Source organism: Aethalodelphis obliquidens, unplaced genomic scaffold (assembly GCF_003676395.1).
Source record: "Aethalodelphis obliquidens isolate GAN/ISIS:26980383/991018 unplaced genomic scaffold, ASM367639v1 scaffold10, whole genome shotgun sequence".
Classification (NCBI taxonomy): Eukaryota; Metazoa; Chordata; class Mammalia; order Artiodactyla; family Delphinidae; genus Aethalodelphis; species Aethalodelphis obliquidens.
The window spans coordinates 42,167,996-42,195,834 of record NW_020837954.1 but is presented as its reverse complement, the minus strand read 5'-3'; the positions used below and the strand labels follow the sequence as shown (position 1 = coordinate 42,195,834).

Sequence of the window (27,839 nt, the reverse complement as noted above, 5' to 3'; positions counted from 1 at the left end):
CATTGTATGGCTATACCATATTTTATTTACTCATTCATTAACTGATAGATTCAACTGGCGCTTTAATGTCTCCTTTGTAAACAAATATGCATAGCTAAGGATCTAAACATTTTAGAAAAATCTTTAACGTGGAAGACAAAGACCAAATCAAACATTTAAATTAGAAATTCAGAGTAAAAAGAGGCAATGCAGGAAAGAGAAGAAAACTTCAGAAATCTTCAATACTCTAAGATAACAGAAGCTATGATATCCATTAAACAAAAATGCAAAGTTATTTTAAAAGTGAATATTGAGAAAAGACCAGGAGCTCTTATGACTTAATATGATAGGAAATTAAAAGTTGATTGGAATACTGAAAGATAAACTTGAGGACATTTCCCAGAAGGTAAAAAAAAAATAGAGAGATAGAAAATCAAAGAGAAAATATTTCACTAAGAAAATTAGAGGATCAATTCAAGGGATTCAATATAGAATCTAGAAAAAAAAAAAGAGGGAAATTCTCCAAGAAATAGTATGAGAATAATTCCCTGAACTGAAAGACATGAGCTTACAGACCGAAAGGGTCCACTGAATTGTAAAACTATAATGAAAAATGGCCCACACTATCATCATGAATTTTAAAAACTAAGAATAAAGAGATTTTCCAGAAAGAAAAACAAGTCACATACTCAACATCAACACTGGAAGCTACAAGGAGCATTGCCTTCAAAGTTCTGAAGGAAAATGATTTCCACCCTAAAATGTTATCTCTCAGCTGAACTCTCAGTTAATAGAGAGGGAAACTAATATCTTTACAGACATGCATGGTGTCATAAATTAACTCCCCATGCTCCTTTCCTCAAGAAGCTATTTTGAATGTACTCCACCAAGATAAGAAAGTAAAAAGACATGATATTTTTAAAACAGAGGATCTACTATAAGAAGAGAGGTGAAGGGAATTCCCAGGTTGACGGTAAATGCAAATTTCAGGATGAGAGTTGGGCAGCAGGGCTGGAGTCCTGAAAGGAGCAGGATGACAGAGCTCTAGCAGGGCTAGCTCCAAGGGAAAATGAAATGAGTAAGTTACCTGACTGTGTCTGAAGCAGCAGAAAGGAGATCGCTACATAGTTCTGTTAGAGTCTGGGGTTGAAACAGTTAACAGGTATATAGAAAACTAAGCAAACAAAAATATAAATTACTACTCCTGGGAAAACAAAAAGTTGTACAAGGAAAAAACATTTACTTTAGTCAGTTTGCTATGTGGAGCAGCTATAAATAATATCAATATGAGTAGATATTAACCTGATAAAAATGATGATTTACCTCTCTATTGGGAGCATGGGGAAGGGAATAAGTATCTGTCTGGGGATACAGGAATTGCAAGAGTACTATACTAAATCATGTCTTCCACAGCAACAAGTCAAAAGATAATATGTAAAATAAGAAAGAGTACTATATGCATGTAATTTTAAAAGATAATGGTAATTACCAGAAAGAAATGAAATCAGTTGCCTCTGAAAAGAAGGAAGAGTAATTAGGAATGGGGGAGGAAGGCAGGGAACTACTGGCTGTTTTTTTTTTTTTTGCGGTACGCGGGCCTCTCACTATTGTGGCCCCTCCCGTTGCGGAGCACAGGCTCCGGACGCGCAGGCTCAGCGGCCATGGCTCACGGGCCCAGTCACTCCGCGGCATGTAGGATCTTCCTGGACCGGGGCATGAACCCGCGTCCCCTGCATCGGCAGGCAGACTCTCAACCACTGCGCCACCAGGGAAGCCCAGCTGGCTGTTTCTTATAATAAGTCTTATAACACTTTGGTTTTTTAAATTATGCATTTGTATTCATGACAAAAAAAATTACATTTTCTGAAATGCCTGGCATATAGTAAATGCTCCAAAAAAATAGAATGGGGACTCTTACCCTTTTATTTAAGTAGCATCTACATTATTATAGAGCATTGTTCTTGGGTATCATCAGTGAGGCTATTTTAAGGCATTTCTGCCCAACACATATCATCTTTGAGGATTAGAATTTTTAAAATAATTATATTTCACAAGCAATGACTCTTCCACTCTTCAACTACTCTGATAAGAAGTACCTGGTCCTCAGTAAGATTCTCAGCATCCCAGTTGCTGCAACGAAGCAGAAGGGACTTGTCAAGGGGAAAGTTCAAAACAGTCTCAGCGAGTGATTTCAGGCTAAGCCCATTAGAGAGCAAATTGTTTCTACAAGAAATAAATAAAATCATGTGTCAAAAATGGGAAAGGACAAGAACAGGCAAATCAAAAAAGGTATACAAATGGCCAATAAACAAATGACACATAATTTCACTACATCAAACCAAATAAAAGTATGTACAATTTTAAAATCTATCAGATTACAAAGATTTTTTAAAAGTAACTAAATCTAGTATTGGTGGAACATGAAGAATCACCATCTAATCTAAAATCTGTGCACTGAACATTTGTATAACCTTTATGAAAAACAGTTTGTCAGTAAATAGCTATCAAAATTTTGAACATGAAAATTCTGTGATTCAATAATTCCACTTCTAGTAATTGATCCTAAGACAAATGTACATAAAACAATCTTCATTACAGCACTGTTTATAGTAGCAAAGAACTGGAAACAACCTAACATCCTCAATAGAAGACTGGTTAAATATCCATGCAATTAAATTCCACGTCGCTATTAAAAATAAGGATGTAGATCTATATTGATGTGAAAAGATGTCCATGATGTATTAGTTAAGTAACAAGAGATTATGAAAGAAAACATGATATGAACTCTTTACATTAATATATATATATATACACTACACAATAAATGTGTGTATGTGATTCTAGGTATGTGAGAGAGAGGAAGCATAAAGAGTTAGCTAGAAGGATATTAATCAAACGTTAGTGATGTTATCTCTGGGTGTGGGGTTTGGGGTGATCATAAATCTTTATATTTTATGTATATATATATATATATATATATATTTTTGGCTGTGTTGGGTCTTCGTTGCTGCGCGCAGGCTTTCTCTAGTTGCAGCAAGTGGGGGTTACTCTTCGTTGTGGTTCACAGGCTTCTCATTGCAGTGGTTTCTCTTATTGCGGAGCATGGGCTCTAGGCGTGTGGGCTCACCAGTTGTGGCACATGGGCTCAATAGTTGTGGCTCACCGGCTTTAGAGCGCAGGCTCAGTAGTTGTGGCACACGGGCTTAGTTGTTAGTTTCATGTGGGATCTTCCTGGACCAGGGCTCGAACCCATGTCCCCTGCATTGGCAGGAGGGTTCTTAACCACTACACCACCAGGGAAGTCCTACATTTTTTATATTTGAATTGGCTAGTGTTTGTGTATTACTTTTCAAATTTGAAAAATATGATAAGCCTACTTTCATTGAGGGCGCGAAGGTACAATAAAATCAAATAATCTTCTGCTCTTCAAACACTTTCTGATTCAAATAGCTGCAGAGTGGTGAAAAAAATTAATTTACCCAAGGATTGGAGAGTCCAAACAAGGGCTAATGTAAAATTAAGAACACACCAGTCTACAAAACTGGAGCTGACTTGCTGGTTACCAAGTGAGAGACGAGAGGTTTTAGAGGAGGAAGCTTGGAGGTGGAGGTTCACATCAGTGTTACTGTTACAACATGCACGATTCCCTCAGGTACTGTGGAAAATGAAATCATTATAATGATGAAGAAAAGGAAGTCCTTCGTTACAAAAACAAGCAGTAACTTGATGGATTTCATCACCCCCAAAAGGCAGCACTGACTAAAAAGTTAAAAAAAAAAGGTCCAGACACACTTAGGTAAAATATGTAAGGTCGTGGTTCAATTAATGGAAATTAAGAATTTGGGGGAGACAAACTTCTTTCCTTTTATTTTAAATTTTTAAAATCTTTTTATGCTTTCCTTTATATTAGTAATTACAATAGCAATGAATGTTTACTGTTAAAAATTCAGACAACAGAGAAGAGTAATGGGTGAAAAGTGAAAGCCCTCCACCCCCACTTCCACTCCTCAGGAAGAATGACCCTTATGAGTATATTGTGGCCGCTCCAGACCTTTTTTACAGACAAACAAAAAAACAGATGGTTAGACGGAGAAGCAGATATAGTTTCTTGGTATTTGTTTTGTTTTTTATTCTGCAACTTGCTCTATCACTTAATGTATCAGGGACCTCCTTCCCTGACAGTAAGCACAAATGTGCTTATTACATTCTTTCTAACAGCTGTGCCATTTATCAAGACTGGGTATTCCATAATCCTTGAAATCATTACCCTCATTGAAAGACAGCACTTAGTTTTTCGTTACTTAATTCCATTTAGGTCATTAGTCTTTTATTTATTTATTTATTTTTGGCTGCACTGGGTGTTCATTGCTGTGCACGGGCTTTCTCTAGTTGTGGGGAGTGGGGGTTACTCTTCGTTGCGGTGTGTGGGCTTCTCATTGCAGTGGCTTCTCCTGTTGCGGAGCACGGACTCTAGGCGCGTGGGCTTCAGTAGTTGTGGCACATGGACTCAGTTGTTCCGCGGCATGTGGGATCTTCCCGGACCAGGGCTCGAACCCGTGTCCCCTGCATTGGCAGGAGGATTCTTGACCACTGTGCCACCAGGGAAGCCCCATTAGTCTCTTTTTAAACGTCCTATTTGGGAAGGTTTCACATTTTTCGAGGATGGATTAAAAACAAGATGCCACCTTAGCTACTTCAAAGTTTCACTAGGAAAGGTTCCAAAATCATATACAATAATCTCAATAATCAACTATCTTCTGCTAACATATAATAAAAATATAGAGAGTATGAAGAAAAGAGGACAGCATTACCAAGAAAATCTGTGCTCCTCTCCAAAGTCAAATGAAAGTAACTACTTACAGCAAACACCAGGAGCAGCCTATGGCTAAAAGCTGAGTATAATTCTTGCACTATAACGTCAAATTTCTTCTACTATATGTCAAAAATTTTTAATTTTACTTTTAAAGTATTCAAGAATAAAATAAGAATGTTTAAAATTTTAATAAGATTTCATTAAAAATGAAGAAGCCTGATAAATGCTTCATTCTTATTTCTAGAGAAGTTCATGGTCATATTCAGCTTTGGCCAAATTTTCTATTTTGACACTTGGCCATTCTGCATTTAGCCAGATAAGTAAGGGCACTTCTAATTTCTATATACTCATAGAGAGGACTGTAAATGGATAGAAAGAGATCTGGAAGGACAAACCAATCAGATCATGGTGGTGCTATAGGTGGTGATGATGACGATGATGATGATGGACAGTAATAGTTGAAATTTACACAGCACTCTCTATATGTCAAACACCACTTCTAAGTTCTTTACATAGTTTAACTCGTTTAATCCTCACACCGATCCTATGAGATGGGAACATTATTATTTCTACTTTTCAGATGAGGGAACTGAGGAACAGTGAGGCTTAGTAACTTGCCAAAGGTCACGTAGCTGGTAAGAGGAAGACTGGGACTCCCACCCACACAGCCTGCTCTGGAGTCAACCCCTGGCCACTATACACATGGCCTCTAACAGCAGAGTAACAGCAGGCAGCTCTAGCACCAAAGGAAGGAGGGCCTGACGAAAGGCGGCTTTGGCTGCTACACTCCAAATACTTTTACAGAGCTAAAAGAATTTTACAGTAAGTATTTCAATGTATTACTTGGAAAAAAATGGATACTTCATTTATAAGAGTTTCTTTTTTTTTTTATAAGAGTTTCATTTACACAAGCCAAACTACTAAACTAAACTAAAATTTCATTTACTACCAAAAAATTATGATAAGCATAGATTTTAATCAGGCCTTCTGTTAGTTTATCAAATTCTCCAACCCTTCAATATCAGTGGCAGGGAGAAAGGCAGGGAGAGAGGCTGTTTCAGTCCACACTATTAAAATGAGGACCTGCATATATACATGAGAAGGTAACTGCAGCTTCCTTAAACAGGGTAGAATTTCCATAGGAATAGAATTCCAAAGGAAAGGAAAATGTCTTCCTCTCAGTAAAGCATTAGGTCTACCATCATTCTGGGCTGAAAGCAGGGTCTGCACATTCAAATGTTGATCAGGATGAGCTGGGTGTGACAGCTGGGAGGGGTGGGGATTCTGGCAAATTGAACAAAGCATGCTCCTCTAAGAGGATGCTTCCAGCCAGCTGCTACCGTCTAGAACTACTGACCTAGTGTAGTCAAATCACCTAATTTTTCAAGAGAAGCCAGGAATACAGGTTTTTACATTAAATCTTCTGAATTTAAACTAAAATCTCCCCAAAATATCATGCAGGACAAAAACAAAAACAAAAAATCTGCAACTCTAATTTGCCCAAGGAGCCCATCAGTTTACAGCCTGTAGCTTATAGAGACACCTTATTAATGTTTCATCTAAAAAGACCAATTCTAGGTAACTAAAGTTTTCCCAGAAGTTGGAATATTTCCTCACAAATTCAATATGCATCTCAGAAGCCTTTAAGCATCTGAAGAATTTTAGAGGCTTCATTACTGAGTCTCAGTAATCTACAACCCTTGCTAAAATATTTGCCCCCCAGCTACAGGAGTTCCAGTATTCGTACGAACCATACCTCTGCCTCATGGCTAGGTATCTGAGGTCCAGGCACCCCTTAACGACGAGGCCATAATCTTGCAGAAGCTTGCTGGCATCTTCTGAACATCCTACTCCAACTTTTAAAATCGTGCCATCTGCCAAAACGTCCAGTAACGTTTTCGGTAGTGCCCTTCCTCCACAGATCAGCTTGGGCAAGCGAACCAAGGCACAGAAGCCACTTGGACAGGCCATTTGAAGGAGTGACAGAGGACTGGCTTTGCCTTCCGAATTCACCTGTAACAGAGGAAAACAGGGCCACAGTTCACACCCCAGCATAGGACCAAGTACAACATGAAAGTCTGGCAAAAAAGTCTAAGAGGTACAGTCTTAATTTCCCAGAGGGAACAACTGACCAGAGTTTGCCTCAAACCTAACGATGAGCCTTTGCTAACGAATGCAATGCACTCTAAGAAGCAGCGGCCTAAACAGAGGTTACCGGGGGCCCAAACATGAGCCTGAAATGAGCAGGCCATATAAATAGTGACCAGCTGACACAGAGCAGTGCTGGGACACACATTGGCAGAGTCACGTGAGACACACTGGTTTTAAAAAGCTAAGGAAATAAAAGGCTAAGGAGCAGAGCGCCAAACGATGATGGACTCTTTTCATTTACTAGACTCTTTAACATACATGTTAGTAACTTGACTTATATACTTGTCATCACTGCCTCCAGATCCGACTTTTAAAAAGAGGTAGGAAATACAGTACCATCAGTAAGTGGTACCTGCCAATATAATAAATCGTAGTAGCACAGAGTGCTTTCTCAGCATTTTATGGTCACAAATGCTGTTCATAAAAAAAATGTATATTGAGCATAAGCTAGGATTCTGATATCTAAAGAAATGAAAATAACTTTATATTTTAACTGATCTAGTTTTAATCTTTTTGATGTAATAGATAAATTGGAGAAAGTGCTTAAAGCTAAGGAAATTATTCCCAGAAAAATTTACATTAATTAAAGGTTTCCTAAAGCTATCCACAGAACCCAGGTTAAGCATCCAATAAATTCCAATCCTTCTTATTTTCCAGGAGAGGAAATTTAAGGGCTACAGATGAAACAGTTTGACTAAACATGCAGAGATAATGGCAAAGTCACAAGTGGAACCCAAATTTCCCAATCTGTACAACAGAGAAGAAACAGTCAAGATCAAGATCACGAAGAGCTGCTGTTAAAAACAAAATTGGGAGGGACTTCCTCCTCGACTTCTACTTCAGTGCTAAGTAAAACCACGGTTTAACTCAGAAAAGCTTTAGGATTCCCCTTCTCAGGCATTGTTTTATCATATCCTCAAATGGAAACATGCCAGTTTGATTTCCAAAGTGTCTATTTCTTGGAAGATCAACAAGACCCAGAAGAAACTTGACTACTGGTTCCTATTCTATAACAATTCATCTGGATGTGACCAAATCACTTTTTTTTTTATTAAAGCGTAATTCCCTCCCTCTATAATACTGGCTCTCTCCAAGAAAAAGCAGAAAATCTCTACTTCTAATATTTAGCACTGCTAATTTGACATAATACTCACTGCTAATTCCTAAGGCCAGATCTTTGAAAATCTTTTCAGCCAAGTTCCGTTGTCTAAAATACATTAAATAAATAGCTAGCTAGCTAGATAAGTTGTCCTTTTAATACTGTTTCTGGATTGTGCTTAAGATCCACTGTATTATAATTAAGGTTTTTCCACTAGGAATCCAAATGTTTATGATTCCAATAGGTACCCAATTTATACTGAATGTATGATTGGAAGAATATTGCTTCTAGCAAACTCAATTTGGCTTAAAGAATAAGGTATCTAGTCTTTTTGGGGGGGCGCTGTGTCAGGTCTTAGTAGCAGAACATGGGATCTTCGTTGCGGCATGTGGGATCTTTAGTTGCGGCATGCGGACTTCTTAGTTGCGGCATGCAGACTCTTAGTTGTGGCATGCAAACTCTTAGCTGTGGCATGCATGCAGGATCTAGTTCTCCCACCAGGGATTGAACCCGGGCTCCCTGCATTGGGAGCATAGAGTCTTACCCACTGGACTACCAGGGAAGTCCCAAGAATAAGATATCTAGTCTTAATTTCTTGTATTTCCCCCTTTTGCCAACATCTTTTTGCCTTGACATCACTTACCACCCATGGAAAATAATGAAACCCTTGGCTTACCAACATTGTATTTAATAGGAAAAAAAAAACACATTTTAATTTCGTTAGCATTATGTAATCCAGGGGTCACTGGGTTTTTTGTTTGGTTTTTGATTAGTCGACTCATAAGAAATGGTTGGGACATACACAATACATGTACATATGCATTTATAAATCATATAAATGTAGTACTATACTAACGTGTTAAGACATTATGAAATACACACGAAAGTAAAAATTTGAAATGAATGATTTCAGTGATTCACTCACAGAGGACTGGTTTAGGGATCCTCCTTCCTGAGGGCCAGTGATCATCCATTTTAGCTTCAGGAATCTTACAAATCCAGAGCAAATAAAACATTATGGAAAAGTCCGCGATTCTTTAAATGACCCCACAATGGCAGCAGGGAGCAAAAAATAATCTGAGACCATATTCTGGGCTGGAACAAGGTTAACTATCTGTGGAGGTTATGTGTCAGTTAAACTAGACCATGGCTCGAGACAGGAATGAGCTTGTCCTGTTCAAGTGACAGAATGAAGGCTCAATGAGGCCGGAAAGTAGTAAGAGGAAGAGAAAAGGAGACAAAATCAGAGATGCTGAGAGAGGCAAGAGCATGTGAGTCCTTAAGAACACATAAGTAATTAAGACATCTTGGTTTTATAAGAAGCAATGGAGGCTTTTCAAGCAGGGGACTGAGACGATCAGATTAGCATTTTTAAAAGATCACTTTGCTTACTCTATGGAGAAGGGATCATAGGTATATGAGTCCAAGTAGGGAGGCCAGTCAGGAGGCTACTACAAAGGTCCAAATAAGAGACTCTTGAGGGTTGGACTAGGAAGGAAGTAGAGGAGATGTAGAGAAGTACATGGATGCAAAATCTATTTCGGAAATAACAAGGGTAATACTTCCTAAATGGAAATGAAGGGTTAATAGTAAGGAAAAAGGAGGGGACTTCAAGCCTGAAGCCTGGGCCTGCAGAAGGATGCTCTTGGGAAAATGACCTTCACTTCATTCAGTCTTTTTTACACCAATTACTTTGCACCTGTTAAGCAAGGCAGTCTATAGCCAGAGACTCCAGAAAAAATCAGGCAGGAGTCAGGGGCCAGAAATCTATTTAACATCTCCCTCTCCCCCAGAAGAAAGGCAATAATAGCTTCTAAAACATGGCAGAATCCTCATTTTATACAGGTGATTTATCCATACTTACACATCACCATGGGTAACTCGGGGGAATCTGGAAACGCATACCTCTATCTGGTAGAATGCTGTGTTATTTCCTGCTTTCTATAACCACTTCTTTGAATTTCCACGTATTTTGCCATTAAAGAAACTTAACATATTATAACTGCCTTTTTGTGTCTGACTTTCAATCATATCACTTCTGTTAGACAAACCTTAGCAGGGAGGATGTCTCTCTTGATTTTAATCTTAAAGGTGGAGACGACTAGGGATAATACAGGTTTGGGAAGAAAAATCGAGAGGTCTGTTAGGAACATGTTAAGTCTGAGATGACTATTAGACATTCAAGGGAGATGTCAAGTAGACGGGTGGATGTAAAGGGCTGGAGTTCTAATTTTGAGAGTCTTCAGCCTATCAACGGTATTTAAAGCTACAAAATTAGATGAGGTCACTTAGAAAAAGAATATAGATCAGAGGACATAAATTAGTAGTCCTTGGACCTGTCTGCTGTCCCACAGATGTTTAATATTATATATTTCTTTGATCTCCACATTTTAAAAACTTGTGCCAGAACTTTTAAATTGCAGTGGAGTTCACATTTTTAAAAAATCTATATATCGAGTTTCTTTTTAAAGAACTGGACAATCTGGCAACACTTGGCTTGAACTGTATAGCAGTTTCCTCATTTATATAAGGCATGAATTCTCTAATTCACCATAATGTCTTCTCAACACTGAAGCCAACTGTCATTTCCCATTTATCATTGTATTTGTAAACCACTGTTTTTCCAGCAAAGAAATATTTCTCAGGATCCATGTCTCTATAAAACTAGGAAAATGGAAGATAGATCACAGAGGTCTTGTGTTTAAAGAAAAAAGGGAGGGAGCATACTTCTTTATGAAATTGAAGAATACTCCTATGCATTCAAAAATGCAAACAATCACTCTACATTGCCCATTTACATTTCCTGTCTGGACCTTGTAGGCATCTGAGTTTGCAGTCCCTGGGGTGGATACAGAAGAGACCAAGCCTAAGTCAACTCAATATTTGGATGTGAGGTAGAAGGGGGATCAGAAAAGGAAAAAGAAGGAAGAACAGTAAGACAGGAGATAGGAGAGTATGATGGCATGAAAGCCAAAGAGAATGTCTCGTGCAGGAATTATGCAGATGCTTTTGAGAGCTAGAATAACATGAGTCCAAATAAGTGTCCACTGGACTGGAAAACAAGAAAGCCATCAACTTCATCCGTTTCAGTGGAGTAGTATGGTAGGATGTCAGACTAGAGTAGGTCGAAGAATAAATGGAGAATAGCAAATTATACCCAAACAAGTAGATGAAAAGAAGTAATAAAGAGCAGAAATCAGTGTAATGGAACATAAACATACAATAATGATCAACAAAGCCAGAAGTTGGTTCTCTGAAAAGACTAATAACACTGATAAACCCATGGAAGGAGTAATCAAGAAAAAAAAAAAAGAGAAGCAAATAAGCATTGTCAAAAATGTCCTTACATAAAAAAAAAAATGTCCTTACATATCCATCAGATAGGAAAAAAAAAAATGTCACTGGATATTATAAACAAGCATATGCCTGTAATTTAAAATTTTGAAAGAAGACACATGTAGATGAAAAATAAAATTTATCAAAACAGACATGAAGAAATAGAAAATATGAATAGCCCCAAAACTATTTAAAAAATTGTATTCATAATTCAAAAACTTCCGTCAAAAGGAAACTCCAGATGGCTTCACCAGTAGATTCTAATCAAACATTTAAGGAAAAAAGAATGACAATCTTACACAAACTCTTCCAGAGAACACAAACCAAGGAACAGCCCTAACTTGTATGAGGCCAGCATAACATTTTTATCAAAATCTGACAAGGTCATTTCTAGAAAGGAAAATTATAAGCCAATATCACTCATGAATATAGATTATTTTTAAAACACTAGTGAAGTGAATTCAGCAATGTATAAGGAGAATAAGACATCATGACCAAGTTGGATTTATGCCAGGAATTCAAAAATCAATGTATTTTCACCACAAGAACAGAATAAAGGAGAAAAACTACATACTCATCTCAAGAAATTCAGAAAAGGCACTTAATAAAATTCAACAACTATTCATAATTAAAAAAAAAAACTTTTTTAAAATTGAAGTATAATTGATTTACAATATTGTGTTAGTTTCAGGTGTACAGCAAAGTGATTCAGTTTTATATATATATACATTTCAAATTATTTTCCATTATATGTTATTATAAGATATTAAATCTAGTTCCCTGTGCTATACAATAAATCCTTGTTGCTTATCTATAATAGTTTAATAGTTTATATCTGTTAATCTCATACTCCTAGTTTATCCCTCCTCCACCCCCTTTCCCCTTTGTTAATCATAAATTTGTTTTCTATGTCTGTGAGTCTATTTCTGTTTTGTATATAGATTCATTTATCATTTTTAGATTCCACATATAAGTGATATCCTATTAATATTTGTACTTCTCTGTCTGACTTACTTTACTTAGTATGATATTCTCTAGGTCCGTTCTTGCGGCTGTAAATGACAATATCTCATTCTTTCAAAAAAAAAAAAAACACTTGGGAATTTCCTGGCGGTCCAGTGGTTAGGACTCCACACTTTCACTGCCAAGGGCCCGGGTTCAGTGCCTGATCAGGGAACTAAGATTTCACAAGTTGCGTGGCGCAGCCAAAACAAAACAAAACAAAACAAAAAACCTCTTAAGAAACCAAGAATAGAATTGAATGCATTTAATCTGTAAACAAACCTACTGCAGATATCGTACTCAATATGAAAATGTTGAAAGCTGTCAATCTGAGATAGAGAATAAGTCAAGGATGCCTACTGTCACCACTCACACTGAGCACTATATTGAGATCCTCGCCAGTTCAGCAAGGCAGGAAAAGAAATACAAACTGTAAGGACTGGAAAAAAAATTGTCACTTCACAGATAATATAATAGTTTATATAGAAACCCAAAAGAATCTAAAAGTAATTAGAATTAATAAGTGACTTTAGTAAGTTCCTTAATATAAGAGAAATACAAATAAAGTTACATTTCTATATACCAGAAAAAACACAACTTTAAAAATAATTAATTAATTAATTAATTTGGTTTTGGCTGCGTTGGGTCCTCGTTGCTGCATGTGGGCTTTCCCTAGTTGTGGTGAGTGGGGGCTACTCTTCGTTGCGGTGCGCAGGCATCTCATTGCGGTGGCTTCTCTTGTTGCGGGGTATGGGCTCCAGGTGTGCAGCCTTCAGTAGTTGTGGCGCACAGGCTTAGTTGCTCCGTGGCATGTGGGATCTTCCCGGACCAGGGCTCGAACCCATGTCCCCTGCATTGGCAGGCGGATTCTTAACCACTGCACCACCAGGGAAGTCCCACAACATTTTTTAAGATTTCATTTATAACAGAATTATTTTAATCACAGAAAACTACAAATATATTATTAAGAGAAGTTAAAGATCTAAATAAATATTCTTAGATTATAAAACTCAATGTTGGAAAGAAGTCAATTCCCCACAAACTGATCTATTGATCCAATGCAATCTTAATCAAAATATCAAGAAATTGTTTTTGGTAGAACCTGAAAAGCTGATTCTAAAATGTATAACGAAATGCAAAGGACCAAGACTATCCAAGACCCTCCGGGAAAAAAACAAGATAGAAAGTCTTGCTGTGGCAGATATCAAGAGTCATTAAAAAGCAACAGTAACTAAGACAGTTTGTGATCACCGGTAGAAGAACAGAAAAATAGACTACTAGAGTGTCCAGAAATAGATCTATTCATATAGAGATACATGTTTGGGGACTTCCCTGGTGGTGCAGTGGTTAAGAATCCGCCTGCCAATGCAGGGGATACGGGTTTGAGCCCTGGTCCGGGAAGATCCCACATGCCACGGAGCAACTAAGCCCGTGCACCCCAACTACTAAGCCTGCGCTCTAGAGCCCACGAGCCACAACTACTAAGCCCACGTGCCACAACTACTGAAGCCTGCGTACCTAGAGCCCGTGCCCCGCAACAAGAGAAGCCACTGCAACGAGAAGCCCGCGCACCTCAACGAAGAGTAGCCCCGGCTGGCCACAACTAGAGAAAGCCCGCACCCAGCTACAAAAACCCAACGCAGCCAATAAATAAATAAATAATTTATTTATTTAAAAAAAGAAAATGAAAGAAAGAGATACCTGTTTTATGGTAAAGTGGCATTGCACAGCAGTGAGATTTATCTTTTCAATCAGTGGTGCTAGGACAATTGGATATCCATAAAAAGAAAAAATGAAACTCAACCCTACCTCACATCATACACACACACACACAAAAATCAATTCCGGATAGATTATAAATCTAAATATGCAATGTTAAAACCACAAAACTCTGGCTTCCCTGGTGGCGCAGTGGTTAAGATTCCACCTGCCAATGCAGGGACACAGGTTCGAACCCTGGTCCGGGAAGATCCCACATGCCATGGAGCAACTAAGCCCGTGCGCCACAACTACAGAAGCCCGCACACCTAGAGCCCGTGCTCCGCAACAGGAGAAGCCACCGCAGTGAGAAGCCCACGCACCATAACGAAGAGTAGCCCCCACTAGCCGCAACTAGAGAAAGCCTGTGCGCAGCAACAAAGACCCAACACAGCCAAAAATAAATGTTAAAAAAAAAAAAAAAAAGACTGGTAAGAATCTGAAAAAGAATTTACTGATGTCTCTCTGTAAGTGAATCAAGCGGATGTACAGCAGCAAGAAACAGCATTGAAAATCAGCTATACACCGTTATAAAAATAAATTCCCCCCCCCCAAAAAAAAAGACAGAGAGAGAGAGAGAAATTCTTACAGAATTCCTTCAGGGGCTGTGATGCAACCTGGACAGACCACATCTAGACCCACAGCTGGATGGGACCTAAGGCTGCACACTCGTGGGGCTGAGATGCTTGGTGAGGATGGGCCAGCAAATGCAGCCCCTTTAGAGTAATACTGCCTGGTCCCCATTCCATGGGTCCCAAATATCCAGGTGCTGGGGACCCTTCCTACAGCTAAAACATGCATGGGACACCCAGAGGATGGTACACCGGCTGATGGGGAAGAGTTTGGAAAAGGCACCTCATCTCCTCATCTCCTGGTGGTCGGGTTACCCCCTCCAGCCTCTTTCCTAACAATCTCCCCACTTGGGGAAGTCAGCACCTTCAACATCCTGTTTCACACAGTTTGGAATTTGTCCAGAGGATGAAGTGGAAGGGGGTGAACCAATGAGAGACAAGCCCTAGTTGTTTGGACAGGCACATGCCACTCTAATTTCCAATCAGGAAGAGGAACTGACCAAAGGCTCAGCCTGCTCCCAGAACCAGAATAGGGCTTGAAGCAATCCTGCTGTTTTGTGGCCAGTTCCCAAAACAACAAGTTGAAAAACGGAGCTCAGGGGCACTGCAATTCAGAAAACTGCAGGGTTGTAAATGATACCTATTGTCGAAAAATGTCTTGAGGTAAGTCATCAAAAAGGACTTGTAAGCAAGGCAGAATTGCAGGAAAGGAATTTCAAGAGGTAGATTGGACCTGCCATTAAAGCACATGAAAAGCGGCTGCACTTCGCCAATGATGCAGTTGGCCAAAAAGGGCGTATGCGTTTTTCCTGATATTCAGGAACAGGTGGACAATGCAAATCAACACTACAAAGAGGTATCACTTCGCATCAGTCAGAAGGGGCATCCTCACAAAGTGTAAAAACCAGAAATGCAGGACAGCGTGTGGAGAAGGGGGAGCCCTGTTATGCTCATGGTGGGAATGTAAATTGCCAACGGCCACTCTGGAGAAGTGTATTGTGTTTAATAAAAAATCTAAAAAACAGAGCTACAGAGCATACGGCACTTCCAGTCATGGGCGTATTATCTTGGGAAAACCAAACATCGACAGGACACAGGCATCCCAACGTTTAGTGCTGCTCTGTTTACAAGAGCCTTGACTTGGATACAACCTAAATGTCCTTGGAAGGAAAAAATGGATAAAGAAGATGTGGTACTTATGTATGATGGAATATTACTCAGTCATGAAATCAATGAAATAAGGCCAGTTGCAGCAACTTGGGTGGACTTAGGTACGATCATTCTAAGTGACATAAGTCAGACAGAAAAAGAGACATCATAAGTTATCACTTATAGGTGGAATCTAAAAATGGCTACATGTGAACTAAATTACAAAACAGAAACAGAGTCACACATTTAGGGTTTCCCTGTTGGCGCAGTGGTTAAGAATCCGCCAGCCAATGCAGGGGACACAGGTTCGAGCCCTGGTCCGGGAAGATCCCACATGCCGCGGAGCAACTAAGCCCGTGCGCCACAAATACTGAGCCTGCACTCTAGAGCTCGTGAGCCACAACTACTGATCCCACGTGCCACAACTACTGAAGCCTGCACGCCTAGAGCCCATGCTCTGCAACAAGAGAAGCCACTGCAAGCCTGTACACTGCTACGAAGAGTAGCCCCCGCTTGCCACAATTAGAGAAAGCCTGCGTGCAGCAACGAAGACCAAACGCAGGCAAAAATAAATAAATAAAATAAGTAAATTTATATATATATAAAAAAAAAACCCAAAAAACTCCAAGAAAGTAACAGGAGAGTATATTCATGACTAGGGATAAGGTAAGACTTGTTACACAGCACTATATATAGATCTTCTGATCATCAAGCTTTAACAATAAAAGGATGTAAAGGCAATCCACAGAGTGGGGGAAGACATTTACTGTACATTTAACTCACAAAGGGTTCATAACCAAAATATATAAAGAACTATAAATCAGTAAGAAAAAGACAACTCAATAGAAAAAGAGGCAAGAGACTTGAACAAGTACTCCATACAAGAAGATATCAAAATAATCAATAAAATATAGAAAGATGCTCAATCTCAGTGCTGGTCAGGGACATGCAAATTAAAACCACAATGAAATATTACTACACATCCTACTACATCCATTAGGATGGCTAAAATTTTTAAATCTGACAGTACCAAATGTGGACAAGGATATAAGACAAAGGGAATTTTCATACAGTCTTGGTGAGAGATTAAATTAGTAGAACCACTTCTGAAAACAGCTAGAAACAATAGGTACACTCATTACTACTGATGAGGGTAAACTAGTTAAAACCACCTTGGAAAACAATTTGGCATTATTTATGAAAGTTAAAGATATATATACAAACTCTATGACCTAGAACTCCACTCATAGATACATATGCCCAATAATAATAAGTGCATTTGTTCACTGCAGCATTCTTTGTAAGAGCCCCAAACTGTAAACAACCCAAAAGTCCATCAATATTAGAACGGATGAATAAATCATGATATATTTACACAATGGACATATGGCAATGAAGCACAGTCACACACAACATGGGTAAATCTCACAAACGTAATGTTGAACAAAAGAAGCCAGACACAAAATACACACACGATAGTTTCATTTACATTAAATTTAAAAAGCAGACAAAACTCGGGCTTCCCTGGTGGCGCAGTGGTTGAGAGTCCGCCTGCCAATGCAGGAGACACGGGTTCGTGCCCCGGTCTGGGAAGATCCCACATGCTGCGGAGCGGCTGGGCCCGTGAGCCATGGCCGCTGAGCCTGCGCGTCCGGAGCCTGTGCTCCGCAATGGGAGAGGCCACAACAGTGAGAGGCCCGCATACCTCCCCCCACAAAAAAAAGCAGACAAAACTCAATTATCGTGCCTAGGCATGCATTTTTTTTTTACATCTTTATTGGAGTATAATTGCTTTACAATGGTGTGCTAGGACATGCATGTTTAAGTAGTAAAAGTATAAAGAAAAACACGAAAGTAAATACCATAAAATCAGGATAATAGTAACCCTTGGTGGGAGAACAGTGATTACTAGGGGTCACAAGGGGAGCTTCTGGGGTACTAGCAAATTCTGTTTCTTGACCTAGTTTCCAGTTACACAGCTGTTCTCTTTAGTGAAATCATTTAGCTCTTTGTTTTTGTTTCAGGCACTTTTCTTTTTTTTTTTTTGCGGTACGCGGGCCTCTCACTGTTGTGGCCTCTCCCGCTGCGGAGCACAGTCTCCGGACGCGCAGGCTCAGCGGCCATGGCTCACGGGCCCAGCCGCTCCGTGGCATGTGGGATCTTCCCGGACCGGGGCATGAACCCGTGTCCCCTGCATTGGCAGGCGGACTCTCAACCACTGTGCCACAAGGGAAGCCCAGGCACTTTTCTTGATGTGTTTTATTTCACAATAAAAAAAGATTAAAAAAAAAAAAGACTCAAGGGGTAAGTTAAATAGCAGATTACACAAAACTAAGGAAAGAAAAAGGGAACTATAAAAGAGACCTGAAGAAATTGTACAGAATGAATCCCGAGAGAGTAAGATACATTAAATATAAAAGAGATTACCAGACATGTAGGAGAGCAGAAAAAGTTCAGAATATAGCTGATTTAATTCCAGCAAGAAAGAAGAAGGAAAAAAAAAAGGAAGAAGAAGAAGGTGAAAGAGGAGGGGTAGGAAGAAGAGAAGGAGGAGGAGAAGAAAAAACAGGGTAAAGGCAATCTTCAAAGAGAATTTAAAAATTGATATGATACCAATCCTTACATCCAGGATATCTCTCAGAATCCCAAACAGGAAATACAGTAAGATAACACTACTAGTCTCATGACAGCGAATCTTCAGAACCAGCAACTCAAAAAGATCTTAAAAGGAGCTACCAAAAATTAGATTACCTATAAAGAATCAACATTTACACTCATAGTTATTTTCAACAGCAACAATGGAAGCCAGAAGAAAGTGGAATGCAATCTTGAAAATGGTAAGTTGCTAAACTAGAATTTCATATCCAGCGAAAATATCTTCAAAGATCAAAAGCAAAATAAAGACACTTTCAAAACAATAATAAGTTTACTATCAATGACCCCTCAAGAAATGAACTTCTAAAGGACAACCTTAAAGAGAATATGCCAGAAAGTTCTGAGATATAAGGAAAGATGAGCAAAGAAAAAGGTAAACACTTTGGTAAATTGAAATGAATACTGACTGTGTAAAACAAGAACAAAAACAATAACTAAGCAAATACTTACACAAAAGTGAATGAAAGAGAAAACAAATCAGAAATGGAAGAATGAAAAGAAGGAGGATGGATGAAAGTTCTTCTGTGGCAGCAATCAGAGAAATGCAATCACACCTGAAGGGAATGTGGCATCAGAAGAAGTTCAATACATTCCAAAGCCATAAGGAACTGGGTTTTGGATTATTTGCCACTTAAACGTACTCTGCTACAGTGATTAAACATATTATTATTAAATCGATTGCATTACTATTCACTTCAGACTACCCTGTTGTTGCTGCAGTTATACTTCACTTGGTAGGATAATCAAGGTGTTTGGCAAATGTGAATTTTCCTAATCTACTAAAGCTCACTGTTTACTAATGTTTTCTTCTATGGTTGTTGGTGTAAATATGTCTAAAATGATATAGAAATATGTTTATTTCTAAAATGATATAATTCTTATACACAATAAACAAAAGGTGCCCAATCCTTTCCTGATGGCCCAAGGTCATTGGTATAAACTACTACTGCTATTGCTGATATAAAGAAATACCCTCGAGAACTCCCTGGCGGTCCAGTGGCTAAGACGCCACACTTTCAAGCAGAGGGCACAGGTTCAATCCCTGGTCAGAGAACTAAGATCCCGCAAGCCGTGCAGCGCACGGCCAAAAAAGAAAAAAAAGAAATACCCTCAGTAGCTCCTTAAGGCCTTATGTGACTACTAAACCTTGCCCACACTGTCAGGTGTTCTCTTCTTGGTCATCATTGTACTGGCATCTTTAGTTCCTCCTACCAACCTGTGATCTGATTTTGTGGCAGCAATTCTGCTTAGGGCCTCTTTCGATTACACTTCCTGACTCTTGACTGTATTCCAGATACCCAGAAGACATAGATCACAGAATTTTGGCAAGGTATTATGCTGAATTAATAAGAGATGATAACTGTGACTTATTTATATTTTGTAGTATCTTCTGTTGCAAGGAGATTAAAGTTCACTCTGTGAGTCAGAATGACAGAAGAGTAGATGTACCATATTATCCTCATCACAACTATGTAACAACTCCCCCAAAGTAATAGCTATTAGAAAAATTAACCGATGGCTAAGGAAAACCAGATCAAATGCTGGTTACTAGCTTCATAGCCTTGGGCAAGTAACTAAACCTTTTAACACTTCCTATCTGTAAAGAAATAATAACAGTATCTTCCTACGAATGATTATTGTCAAAATTAAATGAGATAATGAAAAAAAAAAACAACATAATACCTGGCTTAGAGTAAATAGTGTCTAGCATTTAAACTATTATCTTTTTAAATCCCAATTTGTGTAATAAACACATATTTAACTAGACCTCCTTAACTATCTTCTCCATGGCATCCTATGAAAATACTATTAAAAATATTAACAGTAGCTAATATATAATGAGCAATTACTCTCTGTTAAAATTGTGCTGAAGTCTATACAGGGATTATCTATTTGAATCCTTAAAAAAGCTCTGGGTGGTAGATACCATTACACACACACACACACACACACACACACACACACACACACACACACACACACTGCTACAGATAAGTACACTGAGGCTCAAAGAGGTTAAGTACTTGTTCAAGTTCACAGAATAAGTGGTGAAAATGGACTCATGTAGCTCAGACTCCAGAATCCATGATTATAAGCACTCCCCTATCCTGAGAAGAGAAGCCGCTTCTCCTTCTGCTAAAATCTATTTACAAATAAGTTGAGCACAAGCTAATTCTCCTTTAATCTTACCCTCTATTTGACTATTCAAGGTCCCTAGCTGGAAAAGCAGAAAAGATACGTTTCGTTTTTTGCCTTTTAACTTACCCACTCACAGTCGATTCCAAGCACTGGAAAATCTTCTAACTCACTCCTAAGCAAGGGCTCAATTTGATCCCACTCTGCCTCCTGAGACACAGTCGCCACCTTTGCTCTAAGGATCCTCTCTTCCCACGAGGCTCTGGGGGCACTGGAGTGCTGCTGGTCCTCTGCTGGAGTGGGCCGCTCTCTCCTGCCTGGCGCTTTCGGCTGCTGCTGTGACAGCTGCTGCTGGGTCACACGACTTGCTTTACTCCTCCGACGCTGGATGCCTTTCCACAGGACAAACCCTCCGACAGCCATACCAAGAAGGGTGGTCACTGTCAAAGCCACTAAGTGTTTAGACATCTTCAACTTTTCTGTTGTTTAGGAAAGCATATCACTAATCCCACAATCTGCAAAACAAATGGCAACAATATATTCACATATAGAATTTAAAGGTCCACGGATACAAGTCCCCCCCAACCCCACAAAAAACGTTGCATTCACAATCCATGTGCTCACAAACTAAAACAATTGCTACAAATTTCCACATGAAACAGTGATATTTTAAAATATTTTCCCCCTTTTGTATGTCCTGTACTCCACCTCTAGCTCCATCCAAGAAAAACCCCCTGCCCTCTACCAGTTGCCCAGGGCTCTCTTAATCCTATAAAATCACATCAATCAAAACAGAATAAACTAGACTCTTACTTCCACTTGCTGATTTATTGTGAGTAAATTTTAGTTAATGGATCTTCCTCAGGGTGTTTGCGTTTGAACCTTCAATCTCTAAGAGTTGAATGGAAACTTCTGCTTTGCAATTTAAAAAAAATCTAGGGCTTCCTTGGTGGTGCAGTGGTTAAGAGTCTGCCTGCCAATGCAGGGACATGGGTTCGAGCCCTGGTCCGGGAAGATCCCACATGCTGCGGAGCAACTGGGCCCGTGTGCCACAACTACTGAGCCTGCAAACCTAGAGCCCGTGCTCCACAACAAAGAGAAGGCACCACAATGAGAAGCCCTCGCACCGCAACGAACAGTAGCCCCTGCTCGCCACAACTAGAGAAAGCCCGTGCGCAGCAACAAAGACCCAACGCTGACAAAAATAAATAAATAAAAATTTTAAAAAATCTAATCATCTGCAACTGGTAGGGGGACTTTTACTTTTCTAGGAGGCGTGGCTGGTGAGGGATGGAGCAATCAGGCTTGAGTGCACATGGATTTTCCGTTGCTCCAGAGGTCTCGGTAGTTCTCCGTGGAAACACACTCAGTTATTGAGGGTAAGCTAGGACAGTACAAAAGGGAAGACAGGACTAGAAAAGAAAAAGAACAGAACTTAGAGAGCCAGGATGTTCAGGAGGAGGTTGCAAATTGAAATGTCCACAGGGTCCAAACAGGATAACACAAATAAGTGAAGCAAGCCAAGTGCAAGAGAAAACTGACACAGACATCCTATTAAATATGTAGGAACTGTCTTCCTTTCTATCACAAAATAGCCTCTTTTCCATTTTCTGTACGTGAAATAAAACTCATATTTTATGGCAAGACAAGAAAAATTTAAACAAAAAATTTTTTTCTATCCTTTGGTCTCCTCTCTCCTCCCACTGTGCACTGTGTATCTACATTATGCATTAACCTAACCTTCCCCATTGAGAGAAATACCTGCTCAACCATAAAGAGCAATATTCTAGCATCAGTAAGACAACTCCTTAAAGATGCCATTCCTTCTTGATCTCATAAGGGGTCACATGGCACTTAGATCTGGATCATGTAAACTGCCAATAATACAGCATTTGATGTACGGCCTCTGTCTCAAAAAACTTATATAACTGCGCCTTGACTTCTAAGGGAAGGAACAGGTCTCAGAGCTTTCTGAGATGCTCTTCCTGGGTTATAATCCTCAAATTTGGCTCAAATAAAATCTTCCATTTCTTTCTCAGACCAACTGATTAATTTTTTCATCAATGCTTATTACAATGTGGTTTTTCTCCATCTATCTCTTGTTTTCCTATTTTTGACAGAAAAATAGGCATATACAACTATCTCTGTACTATTTTAAAAGACAACAGTAAATGTGTAACAATAAATGGTAAGTGGCCTTTGGCCTCAATAATGGAGACAAAACATGGGAGAGCAACCATTCAGCACAAGGTGTTCATCCTGTTTGTGAAGAAGGCCCAGTGTGGTCAGATTATCCTGATTACTCAAGAAAAGTTAGATATCTGAATTTTATGTGAAATATCACCATTTTTAAGTGTTGGCAACAAATTTAGAGTCTTTGAAACATTGTGCCAGCCAAATAAAAACATTTTGGGCTCCGGGTTACCCATCTGTAGGCTCTGACCTAAAATCTATACTGCCCAAAGACACAGTGACCTATTAGACCCTGCCTACACTTCTCTATGGCTGAGGGTTTCCCATTTAATGGGAATTCCTTTTTTTTTTTTTTTTTTGGACATGCTGTGGGGCATGTGGGATCTTAGTTCCCTGACCAGGGATTGAACCCAGGCCACAGTGGTGAAAGCTCGGGATCCTAACCAAGAGACTACCAGGGAACTCCCAATGTGCACTACTTTTATCAATTTTTAAAAGCGTCAACAACAAATTTTTAAAAATAATTTAATATTTACAACAACCCTGGGCTATAATTATGCCTACAGAGATATTCATCAATGGAGAGGAAAAATGGAATCACAACCATTATTACAGTACTAATGAAAACAATAAAAGGGCTATGCTGTTTTTAAAATATTTACTTTTTTGCAGAAACTATGCTTAAGTATTCATATGTACTTTCTCCAGCACTTTTATTGAAGAGGAAACTGAGACTTAATGAGTTTAAAGAACTTGCATAGAGAGATTTCTAGTTAAAATACTCTGAGAAGACATAAAAACCCTTCCCTTTCTCACTCTAAACAATACAAATGTTGGAGAAAACATTAAAAAGATAATAAGGGGCTTCTCTGGTGGCACAGTGGTTAAGACTCCGTGCTCCCAATGCAGAGGGCCCAGTCTCGATCCCTGGTCAGGGAACTAGATTCCACATGCTTGCTGCAACTGAGCACATGCCACAGCTAAGGAGCCAGCAGGCTGCAAGTAAGGAGCCCGCCTGCCACAACTAAAGAGCCCACATGACGCAACTAAGACCAAACCCAACCAAATAAATAAATATTTTTAAAAAAGATAATAAAAGTTTAATACACAGTTAAACTTAAAAAGAAGAAAGGGAAATCATCAAGTGTCAGAAATGGAAGAAGGGAACCCACAGTGGGTAGGAGATAAAGCTGGGCAGAGACCAGAACTCATACCAGCCCCAATGCTGGAGAATATCACCAGCCCAGGGACAGAAGTCTAGGCCACAGGCCCAGGGCACAGTGGAGATGCAGGAGAGTGTTGCCTTGTCCATGAACAAGAACCTGTTAAGTGTTCACCTACTATGGTCCAGGCAAGACATCTGCCCAAGGCTGAGAATATGAACACAGTCCCTTGAAGATCGGCCAAAGTGGTGGAGTAGAAAGACCCTGAGCTCACTTCCTCTCACAACCACACCAAAACCACAACTATCTGCAGAACAACCATCTATGAAAAAGACCAAAACCTCCCAGAAAAGATCGTCTACAACTAAAGACACAAAGAAGGAACCACAAGATGAGTAGGAGGGGACATGATATAATCAAGTCCCATACTCCCAGGTGGGCAATACACAAACTGGAGAATAATTATAGTGCAGACGTGGGAATTCCCTGGTGGTCCAGTTGTTAGGACTCCACTCTTTCACTGCTAAGGGTGTGGGTTTGATCCCTGGTCACAGAACTAAGATTCTACAAGCCATGTGGTCAAAAAAAAAAAAAAGTTATAGTGCAGAAGTTCTCCCACAGAAATGAGAGTTCTGAGCCCCACGTTAGGCTCCCCAGCCTGGGGGTCCTGCAGCAGGAAGACTAGCCCCCAGATCATTTGGCTTTGAAGGCCAGCCGGGCTTAATTTCAGGAAGGACTGTGGGAAATACAACTTCACTCTTAAAGGGCACACACAAGATCTTACATGCACCGGGACTCAGGGCAAAAGCAGTAACTTGATAGGAGTCTGAGTCAAACCTACCTGCTGGCCTTGGAGAGGTGGGGAGCCGGCCTTAGCTGACAACAGCTACATTTGGCAGCTCAGTCACATTTGGAAGCCAGTGCTGGTGGGCGTGATCTTGGGCTCCTCCCTCTAGCCATTACAGCCAAGACCTAGCCCCATCCAATAGTCTGTAGGCAGCAGTGCTGGGATGCCGCAGGCCAAACAACTAACCGAGTGTGGACACAGCCCCACCCATAAGCAGACAGGCTTCCTAAAGTCCTCCTGAGCCTACAGCCTCCTCTAGACACTCCTCTAGACAGGACCTTGCCCACCAGAGGGCCAAGACCCAGCTCCAGCCACCAGTGGGCAGACAGTGGCCCTGCCCTCCAGGAAGCCTGCACTAGCCTCTAGACCAGCCTCAGCCACCAGGGGACAGACACCAGACACAAGAAAACCACAATCCCACAGCCTGTGGACCTAGCCTGCCCACAGCAGGCTAGAACCTACCCTGGGACCAGCTGGGCCCTGGCCCTGTGCACTAGCAGGCCAACACAAGCTTCGGGACACTCCAGACCCCATACCAACTGTGTCAGGAATTACCACCTCCCTGCCAACCAATGATCTAAAACAAGCTCTGTGGGCTTCCCTGGTGGCACAGTGGTTGAGAGTCCGCCTGCTGATGCAGGGTACATGGGTTCGTGCCCCAGTCCAGGAAGATCCCACATGCCGTGGAGCGGCTGGGCCCGTGAGACGTGGCTGCTGAGCCTGCGCGTCCAGAGCCTGTGCTCCGCAACGGGAGAGGCCACAACAGTGAGAGGCCCGCGTACGGAAAAAAAAAAAAAAAAAAAAAAGCCCTGGGATCCCTGGACCCTGCAGCCAGACTCCAGGAACTGGCTCTGCCTGCCAGTAGTCCAACAGTAACCTCAGGGCCTGGCTTCACTCGCCAGTGGGCAGGCAACAGCCCCAGAGTCCTCCGGACCCTGACTCTACCCACCAGTGGAGCCCGCTCTAGCCCCAGGACTTCCTAGGGTTCTGAAGCCAGTCACCTTGTTACCAGGCCCTCTTAACAGCACCCAGCAGCAACCATACAAGGCAGGACCTGGCAACCAACCGGACTAGGGACCGACCAGGCTTACCAGACCACCCACACAGTCAGCCCACCACAACAGAAGGACCCACCCAGCCCTCTTAACGGGAACCCCTAGAGCATATAGCTTGGGTGATGAGACAGGAGCTCACTGCTGGGACACACAGGACATCTCCTACAGAAGGACACTTCTTCAAGATGAAGAAATGTAACTAATCTACCACATACATAAAAATAAAAATAGCAACTTAGACAAAATGAGGCAGCAGAGGAACATGTTCCAGATGAAGGAGCAAGACAAAACCCCAGAAGAAGAACTAAGTGAAGTGAAGATAGGTTATCTACCTGAGAAAGAGTTCAGAGTAATGACTGCAAAGATGATCAAAGAACTCAGGAGGAAAATGGATGCACAAAGTGAGAAGTTAGAAGTTTTTAACTGAGAATTAGAAATTATAAAGAACCACCAAACAGAGATGAAGAATACAATAACTGAAATGAAAAATACACTAGAAGGAATAAATAGTAGGCTAGATGATACAGAGGAATGGATCAGTGACTTGGAGGACAAAGTAGTGGAAATCACTGCCATTGAACAGAAAAAAAAAGAATGAAAAGAAATGAGAACTGTTTAAGAGACTTCTGGGATAACATCGAGCCCACTAATATTCACATTATAGGGGTCCCAGAAGAATAAGAGAAAGAGAAAGAGCCTGAGAAAATATTTGAAGACATAATAGCTGAAAACTTTCCTAACCTGGGAAAGGAAACAGACATATAAGTCCAGGAAGCACAGAGTCCCATACAGGATTAATCCAAAGAGGAACACACCAAGACACATTGTAATCAAAATGACAAAAACTAAAGATAGAGAATATTAAAAGCAGCAAGGGAAAAGCAACAAATAATATACAAGGCTATCAGCTTATTTTCTGCAGAAACTCTGCAGGCCAGAAGGGAGTGGCACTAATCCTACTCATGAGGGCTCCACCCTCAGGATCTAATCACTTCTCAAAGCCCCCCCAATTGGGGTTAATTTTCAACATATGAATTTTGAGGGGACACAAAACATTCAGCCTATAGCACTCTTAAATATGAAAAGACATCCAAGAATCACCAGTTATTGCAGGTGTGTCTCCAACATCATTAATTAGCATTTTCTAAGGAACACGTATAGAATTCTGCACCCAGGGCTTCCCTGGTGGCGCAGTGGTTGAGAGTCCGCCTGCCGATGCAGGGGACATGGGTTCGTGCCCTGGTCCGGGAAGATCCCACATGCCGCGGAGCGGCTGGGCCTGTGAGCCATGGCCGCTGAACCTGCACGTCTGGAGCCTGTGCTCCACAACGGGAGAGGCCACAGCAGTGAGAGGCCCGCGTACCCCAAAAAAAAAAAAAAAAAGAATTCTGCACCTAGCATTTTGAGAGTACACATTCTTTAAAAACATACAAAGAAATAGATGGAACATGCCTCAACATAATAAAGGCCATAAATGACAAACCTACAGCTAACATCATACTCAATGGTGGAGGCTGAAAGCATTTCCTCTAAGATCAGGAACAAGACAAGGACGCCCATTCTCACCACTTTTATTCAACATAGTTTTGGAAGTCCTAGCCACAGCAATCAGAGAAGAAAAAAAAATAAAGGAATCGAGATTGGAAAGGAAGAAGTAAAACAGTCACTGTTTGCAGATGACATGATACTATCCTAAAGATGCCACCAGAAAACTACTAGAACCCATCAATGAACTGGGTAAAGTTGTAGGATACAAAATTAATATACAGAAAACTGATGCATTTCTATTCAGAAAGAGAAATTAAGGAAACAATCCCATTTACCATCACATCAAAAAGAATAAAATCCCTAGGAATAAACCTACCTAAGGAGGTAAAAGACTTGTACTTGGAAAACTATAAGATGCTGATGAAAGAAAGTGAAGATGATAC

At 40.3% G+C, this 27,839-nt stretch overlaps 1 protein-coding gene across 3 annotated transcripts in view; it reads right to left on the bottom strand.

Moving 5' to 3' along the window:
- EXD2 (exonuclease 3'-5' domain containing 2) overlaps positions 1-27,839 on the bottom strand; it is a 91,725-nt gene that overhangs the window by 12,340 nt on the left and 51,546 nt on the right. For 2 of the 3 annotated variants that reach the window (XM_027111606.1, XM_027111605.1), the window contains exons 2-4: positions 20,780-21,165; positions 6,549-6,805; positions 2,076-2,202 (exon numbers count right to left, since the gene is read on the bottom strand). In XM_027111606.1, coding sequence (XP_026967407.1) covers positions 2,076-2,202; positions 6,549-6,805; positions 20,780-21,118 — 723 coding nt within the window. In that variant the 5' untranslated portion in view covers positions 21,119-21,165. The remainder of the gene's footprint in view (positions 1-2,075; positions 2,203-6,548; positions 6,806-20,779; positions 21,166-27,839) is intronic. The other variant, XM_027111607.1, reaches the window with a different exon arrangement.